This window comes from Solanum dulcamara, chromosome 12, assembly GCF_947179165.1.
Source record: "Solanum dulcamara chromosome 12, daSolDulc1.2, whole genome shotgun sequence".
In the NCBI taxonomy this organism is placed as follows: domain Eukaryota; kingdom Viridiplantae; phylum Streptophyta; class Magnoliopsida; order Solanales; family Solanaceae; genus Solanum; species Solanum dulcamara.
The window spans coordinates 10,696,289-10,707,325 of record NC_077248.1 but is presented as its reverse complement, the minus strand read 5'-3'; the positions used below and the strand labels follow the sequence as shown (position 1 = coordinate 10,707,325).

The window sequence follows — 11,037 nt, the reverse complement described above, 5'->3', positions numbered from 1 at the left end:
ATATTGCGTAATCGATGTTTTTCTACGAACTTGTTTCTTGAACAAGTGATTTAAACTACTTATTTCATAAACCCTAATAGTATTTTGATTAATATTGGATGTATATGCCTAAGGATTGAGTCTAGAGCCTGGAATTTGTGAAAACATGATTGTGATTGGGATGTGAGCATGATGATAGTTTTGGTGAAACTTGATAGTCCTTTATATCTTCATAATTGAACCCAATTGAATAGTCTCAACTGAATGTTGTCATAAATGATTGTCCCAACTACTCTTAAATGATCGGAAATGATTGGATAATTGATTGGTTGAATGGATTGATTGAATAGAACTGATGACCTGATAAAAATTCATATGAGACTTGTTGATTGGTTTGATTGGAATTGATTGTCTTATGAGCATTGAGTCTTCGGAGGAATATTGAGCATTGAATTGGGTAAGAGTAAATAATAACTCGAACTCAATAACTACATCGCCAAACGTAGGAGAGGATTGAATCGTTAAGTCAGATATTTCCTTATTTTATTATCCTGAAAAGATAGAACTTGATTAATTGTTGGATCCATGATTGGTTAATTCGTCCTTTACCCTAGAAAAGTATTGGACTGTTGTGGCAACATCAACGAGCTTGTTGTACGATCACTGGCTCATAAGTAATCATTGTCGGATACAAGAAACTCTCATATAGGTCTTGATAGTACTCTGATTAGATTGGATTGGATTGGATCGGATTGAATTGTATATGATTGGTTCATATCTAAACCTTACTCTTGCTTTAAACTTATGACATCCTGATTGAGTTTCTCATCTTTCTGATTTGAGATATCTGAATTGCTTTTATTCTACTTTATGCATATTTCATTCTGCCATATTACATACTCGTACATTTTACCTACTGACGTTCATTTGGACCTATATCATTTCATGATGCAGAGATAGATTCTAGAGATCATCAACAGGCGCATCTGTTCTCTTCCAGCTAATTGATGAGTCCTCCCCTGCATTCGGAGGATACCATTTATGTAATTCTTGCTTTGAGTTTAGTCCTTTTCATTTTGATTTAAGGCAGCTATGAACCTGTCATTGACATCACTTAGACAGTTGATAGAAGTTTCATAGACTAGATTGTTGATGTGTTGATCGGATAGTATTTTGACTAGTTTCATTTAAACTAGTCTTGTTGATTGGATTAGATAGATTGCTGGCCTTTGGTGTTATTCTATAAGTTATCTATTTGATTATCATGTTGAGATTCTTTCTTGATGAGTTAAGTCTTCCGCTGATGGAGTGTTGATTGAGTGAATGTATGAACAGGCCAAGTGGTTCGCTTGAGGACTAGCAATAGTCTCTGAATGCCCGTCACGCCTAGGGTACCCTCTCGGAGCGTGACACCAAGTATAAATGCTATAATTTGGCTCCGCCCTTGATCTAGGATACACGATTATCTTGCTCGCCTCTCTCCTTATTTAGTGTATAAAAAGGGATAGCCCGGTGCACTTAAGCTCCCGCTATGCGCAGGGTGCGGACATCATATGATATAATATGAATGTATGTAAGGTAGTTTTCCCTATAAAAAAAAACTACACTTTTAAGAGATGGACATCATATGATATATAGATAACTGGATGATTTATCTAAAATTGACACTATTAACTTGTCCACCACAATACACTTCCTCTCAGAAACAAAAAGTAAATCTTCAATATGATAACATTGTGTTCATTTTTACATTGAGATACTACTAAATGAAAATTCTAAACAAATTCTGGGAACTTATTATGAATGTTTTATGTAGAATTGCTCAATCAACTTGATCATAATGGAGAGAGAACACGCAATTGCTCGCGCCACTTGATAAATTCTTTCATTGTGGTCTCATGGCTGGAAAGAGGATAACTTCCTGAGAAAACAGAGAAAAATGTAGAGTAAGAACTGATATCTGTTTACATTTTAAATGCTTCAAGAATAAAATTTTACTGAACCTTGACATTTTGTGAATCTGTAAGCAACATTGTAAGTCTATCAATCCCCATGCCTAGTCCACCAGTAGGGGGTAGTCCATACTCCAATGCAGTAATGAAGGATTCATCCAAAACCATTGCCTCGTCGTCTCCTAATTGTCGGTCCTGATGTAATGAAACAGCAATGTTATGGAGGAAAATGAACCTGATTTGGCTTAATGAGTCTTTACATGAGAAGAATTCTAACTATTAGAAGACTGATATCTGAGTAGCAAATACTTGCTAACAGTACCATTGATTGGTATTTTCTTGTTTCTTTCTTTTGGATGGTTTCACATATTATACTTGTTGATTGTAAATATATGACATTTGAGTCTTACTCAACCCCAAAAACAAGCTCATGAGAGGACGATTATACAAGTAGACCACCGATATATTCCCTAACCAATGTGGACTCTAAACTACTCCAACACCCCCTTCACGCCCAAGCCAAGTTGGAGCGTGGACCGATAGCCCAAACAAGGACAAACCTGACTTTGATACCATGATATAACACCTGGACCTAACTCAACCCCAAGACTTAACTTTTGAGTAGCGTTAGGCCAGGTGTCTTATCGTTACATTGAATAAGTAGAGAGATTTAGGTTAGAAGGCTGCACAAATACATTATCTTGAATCTTGAATACAGAACATTTCAGCAAATCCAATTGCATATGTTTCCAATATTTCTTAGATGGAATTTGAAGATTTGAAATAAAATAACAATAGAGATCTTATGCACAATTTTCTTGTTTTCTTATGGTGGTAATTGGAATAATAGTAGGAACTTGACATTCATATGTTTTGCTACTTCATGTCCTCCAAATTGGTAATATTACAAAGTTACCTTTAATTGTTCAGCGAAACGTTCTCTCTGTGCTGCAGGATCATTTAGTTCAGTATAGGCATCGCATAGCTGGAAGAAAATGAGACAGGATGAGCTGATCATAGGGTAAGGTGAAATAGTACTAAATGCATTTGGATCAATGTCGAAAAATAAAATATTACCTCTCGTCTGTTAACAAATAAGTTGAAACGTTCAGTCAAACCAGGTTCTGATCTGTGTGATTTTGCCAGTGGGCTCATGATCACAGGATGGTTAATAATAAAAGTGGGATTTATGCAGTTCACTTCAATAAAATGACCAACTAGCTGGGAAACAATCACACAGGTATTAGTACATCAATAAGATATAAACTAAGTTTCTGAAAAAATACAACATCAATAGAGTTGCCATTCAACTCGGAAAATAAAATATAGTAAAGACAACAGCATGCTTTGGAAAGGCAGGAAGTGACCTTATCGAGCAATCGTGTTGTGGTATGAGGAGCAGGACATTTGACATCAAACTCTTCACATACATCTAGCAAGTATTTATTAGCAGCTTCACTGGAAAGATCTCTAGGTATACTGATGTTAGCCACTTTCTCTAACTCCGACAACATATCAATCTTTCTGCAATTAATAAACAAGAGAAACTCCAAATATTTAAGTAAATGCTAATCTGGAAGGTGAAGTTTCACACCATTAGTCACATATTCAACATACCTGAATGGAGGAGTGAAATCAATTTCTATTGGTTCATTATCCAAGCCATTAGCATGGTACCTTATTTTATGGCTTCCGGTTAGTTCCTTCACCATACCTAAGAGCAATATCCAAAAATCAAATCATCTGTCGCTTAAATTATATCAACAGATTGAAGACGAAAAGCAATCTTGATAACTATTTGAGAAGCTTACCTGATAGTAGCTGCTCTGTCAAATCCATCAAGTCGTTGTAATCACCATAAGCCATATAAAATTCACACATTGTGAATTCAGGAGAGTGAGTTAAATCCATTCCTTCATTCCTGAATTGCTTCCCGATCTCATAAACACGATCAAATCCACCAACAACCAACTTCTTAAGATAAAGCTCGGGGGAAACACGCATGAATAGTTTTGTGTCCAATTCATTATGGTGAGTAACAAATGGTCTGGCTGAAGCTCCTCCAGCTGTCAAATTCATAGAAGGAGTCTCCACCTAAGACAAATAGAAATCTGAGTAAAAGAAGATACAGTAGTCAGAAGAATAAGTCAGCATTGGAAGTGCTATTTGCAGAACTAAACCTCCAGAAACTCAAGATTATCGAGGAAGCTCCTGACGTAAGAAATGATTCTAGCGCGAGTCCTGAACAAATTTCGAACCTCTGGATTCATCATTAGATCTAAGTACCGTTGACGATACCGACTTTCCTGAAAATCACAATGTAACACAATTAGAATAATGTAATTGGATGCACGACATCAGATTAACCAAATATAGTACTCCAATACAATTGAGAAATTCTCCTTTTTTCCCTTCTAGTTGTATCCCTTCTTTGTCTCCGTATGATCTATAGGTCACGGATTCGATCTGTAGAAGGAGACACTAATGCTTGCATTAGGGTAGGCTGACTATATCACACACCTTGGGGTGTGGCCCTTTCCAGGACCATGCTAATGCGGGATGTTTCATGCATGGATGCACCGGGCTGCCCTTCTTTTATCCCTTCTTGGTCTGGAAGTGGGGTGGGGAGGGGGATTCCATTTTACATTTAAAAAGCCAGATTCTTGATATAATCATACCTGATCCCTTAGCACATATGACTCAGGATTTCTTGGATCTCCTGGAGTCCAAGTATCATCATTAGCTGTTGTTCCTTGGAAACTCTGGAAACAAACAACTCTTTTGAGTCTTGTATTAAGAATCATTGATGTAATATGTACAGGACAGAGACAAAAAAGTAGGTTTTCTTGTGGGTGTTTCACCTGTGTCTGAGTTTCATCTACGACAGAGGAGGTCAAACGCCTTGGTAACATGTGTAGACAAGGTGCTAGCACTATAAAAGATTGTGCAAAGATACTTAGCTCTCCTCTTTTACTTTTTCCTGCAGCAATAGCAGCAGAATGACACTTTAGTACCTCAAAATATCTTAGTTTTCTTTCTTTAATAGATTTTAAAGGACTAACCAGGATATCCGCGGACTCCAATGATGTCACCTCGCTTCACTCCAGAGTGATAGTTAGAAAACTGAACAGCATCTATATCAGAATCCCTACTCAATACATATAAATGAGATGCAGTTGGATCAAAGGAGTTCCCTACGCCATTTTCATTAGTGATAACATACTTGAATTGAAGAAATAGTAAGTATTTTATAGAATGGCTTAATTTCATCACTCATTGAGCTCAAACAACTCAATATACCTTGCACTAGCCAGTACTTGTACTCTCGCTCCGCCACCAATCAGCTCATAGAAATAGAGTTTTGACGATGATGCTCGCTTACTTGTCACTCTCCCTACACAGACACAAATAAAGGTTATTGAAATTTCAAACTCTAATTAAAAAAATCGTAACCTGAGAACCTGCTAGGGAGATGTCAATGTCTTCAGGAAACTCTCCAGCATTTAGATGAGCATATCTGCTGATAAATTCAGGCACAGACATTGTAATGAAGAATTTATGTGGATATGGATTGATTCCAGATTCTCTCAACGACTCAACGTTCCTCAATCTGTTCGCCAAGTATTGCTGCCACAAAAAGTTCAATTTTTAACCATTTATCACACCGCGAAAGCTCATGCTCATCGTGGAAATAATTTCCCACTGAAGTTGAACAAAATGTTAGAGGCACTTACAGTAGGATCCAAATTATCATTCTCAGGTAAATTGTGATGCTCCATTTGCCTTTTAACTACTGCTGCAGCCTGTACATCCAATCAGGACAAAACTCGTCAACATGAAAAAATAAAAATGTACACTTTCACTTGGAAGCTAGCAATTAACATTATTTTTTAACAAATTTGGCTCCAAGAAGAAGAAATCTACCGTTGGAACAAATAGTCATTGCATCTAAAGAAGAAATTAAAAAGACGCAAAGACGATAGTCAAGCATCACTGAGAACAGAACATAAACAAAATACACAGAACAGAAGATTTACCTTCTTTTCCTGTTCCATATTCTCCTTCTCCTTTGCCTTCTTCACTCTCTTAAGAGCACTTTTTCACCAAAAGATATTAAAACATAAGAATAACATTTAATCAAAATATCCAAGTCCAAAAAAAAAAAAATTAACAAATTGTAAACTAAATATATAAAAGGTATTGCCATTCCCAGAGCTCATATGCATATGCAGAAAATATTTAGTTAACTTTAAGAATTGCAAATAGGAAACTGAATTAAAAGACAAAAAAAAAAGAAGCTAAATCACCATACTTCTTGCTAAGTGGCTCTGTTGAAACAGATGAATTCATTGGTGACTATAGTTAGACTTAGCAATTTGATGAAATGGGTAGAGGGTTGATTATGTAAGTACTTAATTCAGGATTAAGCAACTTGATAATCTTTTAGCAGAAATTTGCCAATTAAATAAAGTTTAGCATGACTTAGGGTTACTAAACAATGGAGTGATGCACAAGAAATATGTCATTGTCATTCTTCTTATTATATATTGATAAATTAATACTACTTTTTCTTCACAAAGTAATTTACTCATATCCATTCTCCTTGGTTGACAAGAAATTAGTGTCCATTTTTCTTAGCATGATAATATACCACTTTCCCAGCACAAATTTAATATAGTAATAGCCACTAATTGTCCTAAATAGGCTCTTTTACTTTTTAATTTGTTGTTGCTAAATTCAGGCACCCTTCAACTACTAACTGGGAAAGATGGTCCAATATATATAATATACAATACTACCATCTTTTTTAAGTAATAGCTTACCAATTGCCGCCATATAAAATTCAAGATTTTCACAAAATTGGAGTCAAATGGGCCCGGGTTGAGCACCAAAGACTAAAAATACTTGGAGTGTAAGTTCACTAATGAACGTAGAAGTGAGTCTTGATTATCTGATCATCCTCATGAGAGGATGTTTGAAGTACTTGGTGTCACGTCTTTAGTCTTTCACTAAGCACACGTGCGACACTTGACAACTTTGTTCATGATCTGCACTATTTGCTCACGATCTTGCTATGCCAAATCAGCCTAAGATTCTAGAAATTGATAAGAGAATGGAAGAGAGAACACAAGAGAATTTTTAGGAAGAATGTTGTAGAGAACTTTGATTGAATTTTACTTGATTTTTGTTTGATGGTTCTTATAAATGGATGTCCCTCTATTTATACTACTAACTTAGGTACTAATATGCAAATAATAATTATTGAGTAAGTCCCTACATATTTACAATTAAGTCCCTTCACTAGAATACTTTACAATCGTAGAAGATTCCAAAGACTTTCTACGTAAATTTATATTATTCTAGGATCTACCATGGGAAATTCCCATATTTCTCTAGAATATTCTACTAAGTCTAGTCTTCTTTCCTATGTAAGCTTCCACATAGGCAACTTCATGCCACGTGGAGCCTATGTGGTTTGATGATGTGGCGGGTCATCACACTTTTCTCCACCTGATATTTTGACGATTGTGGCGCATTGTTGTTGAATAAATTCTCGAGTCTTGTCTTTGAATTGTGAAAAGTCTTCATACTGCTCCCATATGGCTTCTTCTGGTGATTGTCCCTTCCAATGGATGAGGAACATGATGGTCGCCTTTTGCCCTTGTCTTCGCCTAGCCTGATAGTCAATGATGTTCTCAATCTCTTGATCATGCGAGGTGGTGATAGTAATGGCCGCACGATTCGATTGACCTTTTCTTGGAGCATCCCTATCTTCGTGGTATGTCTTAAGCATGCTGGCATGGAAAAAAAGATGAATCTTAAGATGTGGAGGCATGTCAAGCTTGTATGAGATCTTACCCACCTTAGAAAGGATCTTAAATGGCAATCATATTTGTGAAATAGATTGTGGTGCATGCCACGTAGTGTCTTAAACTGTCTTGGGTTAAACTTCACCATGACCATGTCGCCAAGTCGATAGTCCGTGGGACACCTCTTGCGGTCCGTAAATTTCTTTATTAATTTAGCTGCTTTGTTCAAATATGACTTAGCAGTGTCAAGGTGCTCCTCCCATCCTTTAGCCATATGATAAGCTCCTAAGCTCTTTCCTTTAAACGCAGCCGGCAGTAAATGTGGAGTTTGAGGTTGTTGACATATCGCTAGCTCAAATGGTGTATGCCCTGTGGATTCACTCAGCTGCAAGTTATAAGAAAATTGGGCGATGTCTAAGAGCTTTGCCCAATGCTTCTAATGCGAGCTTACATAATTCCTCAAGTAGCATTCTAATAAGGCATTGAACCACTTTGTCTGTCCGTCTGTCTGCGGGTGAAAACTAGTAGAGAAGTGCAGTTCCGTGCCAATCATTTCAAATAACTCTCTCCAAATATTCCCAGTGAAGCAGGGATCTCGATCACTGATGATATGCATTGCTAAGCCCCAATACTTCACCACATTCTTGAAGAATAGCTTGGCGGATTCCCTAGATGTGCAACTTGATAAGGCGTGCATAAAAGTGGCATATTTAGAAAATCTATCCACAATCACCATGATAGTGCCATAACCATCGTACTTTGGTAGGGAAGTGATAAAATCCATAGTCACGCTCTCCCATGGACGCTTTGCATCTGATAGTGGCTCCAAAAGTCCTCCAGGTTGTCTTTGTTCAACCTTGTCTTGTTGACATATAAGACAAGTTTGAGCATAGCACTTTATGTCCTCTCCAAACCCATGGCTTGTTCTTCTTTAGCAACTCGGTTAGTGGTGCTTCCTTGGCTGAATAATGTAATGACCTAAAGGGACATTTTTGAAAATTTATGCAAAATTATCATTTACCCATATCTTTAGTGCCCTCGAGTGTTATTTGATCGGTTTGTGTTGTTAGTTTTGTTAAAATCTTAATAGATTTTGAATTGTGTAAGTTTTTGAGTTTTCATAAGCTTTAAGTGTTAAAAAGTGGTTTTCGATACCAACCGGAGCTATGAGTCTCGGAATAGGGTTTCGTCAGTTCCATTAGCCCCGAAATGTAGAAATTAGTCTAGAAGAATTATCGGAATCACATTTGAGGTTAATACATGGATTTGAGGTGTTGAGTTGAAAAGTTTGATTTTAATGAGCTAAGTTTGACTTTGGTTAACAAATTGAGTTCCGAGTGTCGGATGGTGATTCTACTAGTTCCATTGGCTCCAAAACGTATTTTTTGATCAATTTACACTATTGGTTCATATTTATAGGATTTGAATAAATTTTGAGAGTCAAAAACATATTTTGAAGGGTGGTGGTGTAAGTTGATTGTGGTCAACATGTGGTCAATGCACGGTCAACAGTCAACACACGTAAACAGTAACTTTTTGAGCAGAAAATGCCCCTTTCTTCCCATTTTAATATTTTCCACCATTTTTTTGAGTTCTTAAGCTCCTTGAGACGATTTGAGAAGAGATTTTCAAGACAAGTGTTGAGTAAGTGATTTTTGACCTAAAACCTTCCTTTTTTATTAAGTATATGATGATTTTAACTCTTAAATCTCAATTTCAAACCCCAAAAATCCTTTGTTTCTTCCCTAATCCAAATTTAAAGAAATTAGTGATTTGTAACTCATTTTGAACTCTATTTTTATGAGTTTTTTCAGCCATGAGTTCCTTATTACTAGTAAAATGTGATTGTTCAATAAATTTTCATATTTGACCATTTTCAGAAATAATTAATTGTTGGACCATTTTACCCTTTGATTCCGAAACCTATCAATATGGGTGTCATTGTACTCTTTATGATGTGTATATTTCATTGTTGATAGTGTATTGTCATTTCAGGCATTGAATTCGAGTGTTGCTTGTCCGATAGAGGTATTCGGGTGCGATTTCGGCAATTGAGGTAGGTTTGACTATCCTTCTTTGAGACTCAGATTGGATAATTAGTCATTCATATGTTATAGATTTTGGGATAGGGTTGTAGTATGATTTGACAATATTATATATATTGTGATGCCCGTGTGGGGGCTTATTTATTAATATATTGCAGTGTGGGGGCTTATTTGTATTACACAACTGTGTTGGGGCCTTATTTGTTGAGGGTGAATATCATGTGTAGATTAAGTTTTGAGAAGTTTGAACCTTGTACTACATGTGAGCTGATTATTACTTCCATGCCATACATATTTTGATGCATTCATCCTCATTCATCATGTCATAAAACATGAAAATTTGAAAAATATGGAAATTCTTTTTGAAAAAGAAAATAAAACACCTTTAAACCTTTGTATGTTGAGTCCTTGACCAAGACATTTTTACGGCAGGGTAGTGGATACATTATGATCCCTTGACCACGAGGAGGTGGTAAGGATGATGCGATATTTTGATTGAGGTATATGGTCTGCGAGACCCCCATGGGTCCTTCTTGGTAGCACAACTTGGCATATGTATACGACAGGTCGTGCGACAGTCTTGATTCCACCGTACCACCACATCATTGCATCATCATAGTACATTGCATTGCATTGATGTCACGACCCAAGCCTAGGGCCTAGTCATGACATGGCGAATGAGGAACCCGAAAGTACCTCAAACAAGCCTCTTAGCATTCTTTTAGCCTTTCATAGGTAATGATGATAAATAAACAAGCGGAAATCATAATAAATCTTCAACTTACATATATCCAGCAATACCTCTAACTATTTGATTTAACGGGGCTAAGACAAGTCCCTAGCTCACCCTCAATCATAATAGAAGAAATTTTATAGTAAAACGTCTTAACATATCATAAGTTAGAAATATAAAGGAGTATTATTCCCGGAACATGGGAACTCACCAAAAGTAGTCTTCAAACGAAGTCTCAATTAGCCACGTGGAGAAGAACGAGGAGGAGCACTGATCCCTACATGGTGATATCATGTAGGCAAAAGAGTATGCGTTAGTACTTTGAATGTACTAAGTATGTAAGGATGCATGAACATTGAGGAAACATTAAAACATTTATGTAATATGGAACATAATTTAATGTATGCATAATAAATCATATATATATCCTTTAAAACATTCATTTGGTGGGAAATTAATCATAACCGACATTTAAGACCATGAGAGCTATTACATGGAATCCAACATAACCCCCTACG

At 36.5% G+C, this 11,037-nt stretch overlaps 1 protein-coding gene across 1 annotated transcript; it reads right to left on the bottom strand.

Moving 5' to 3' along the window:
* Positions 1-1,678: 1,678 nt before the first annotated feature.
* On the bottom strand, positions 1,679-6,385 carry LOC129876408 (lysine--tRNA ligase). Its single transcript, XM_055951845.1, has 16 exons — positions 6,244-6,385; positions 5,969-6,026; positions 5,666-5,734; positions 5,393-5,558; positions 5,232-5,325; positions 4,994-5,079; positions 4,793-4,911; positions 4,610-4,693; positions 4,112-4,237; positions 3,743-4,025; positions 3,549-3,645; positions 3,299-3,455; positions 3,009-3,152; positions 2,848-2,916; positions 1,983-2,126; positions 1,679-1,900 (listed from the first exon to the last, which is right to left on the bottom strand). The coding sequence occupies exons 1-16, from the start codon at positions 6,279-6,281 to the stop codon at positions 1,865-1,867; spliced, it is 1,770 nt and encodes a 589-aa protein (XP_055807820.1). The 5' UTR covers positions 6,282-6,385; the 3' UTR covers positions 1,679-1,864.
* Positions 6,386-11,037: the final 4,652 nt, after the last annotated feature.

Excerpts from the sequence above, each read along its gene's own strand:
- LOC129876408 (XM_055951845.1), bottom strand. The coding sequence starts at position 6,281 with ATGAATTCATCTGTTTCAACAGAGCCACTTAGCAAGAA. Across the intron at positions 5,326-5,392 it reads CATTGACATCTCCCTAGCAG|GGAGAGTGACAAGTAAGCGA; the intron begins GTTCTCAGGTTA and ends GTGTCTGTGTAG. Across the intron at positions 3,646-3,742 it reads GACAGAGCAGCTACTATCAG|GTATGGTGAAGGAACTAACC; the intron begins GTAAGCTTCTCA and ends TATTGCTCTTAG.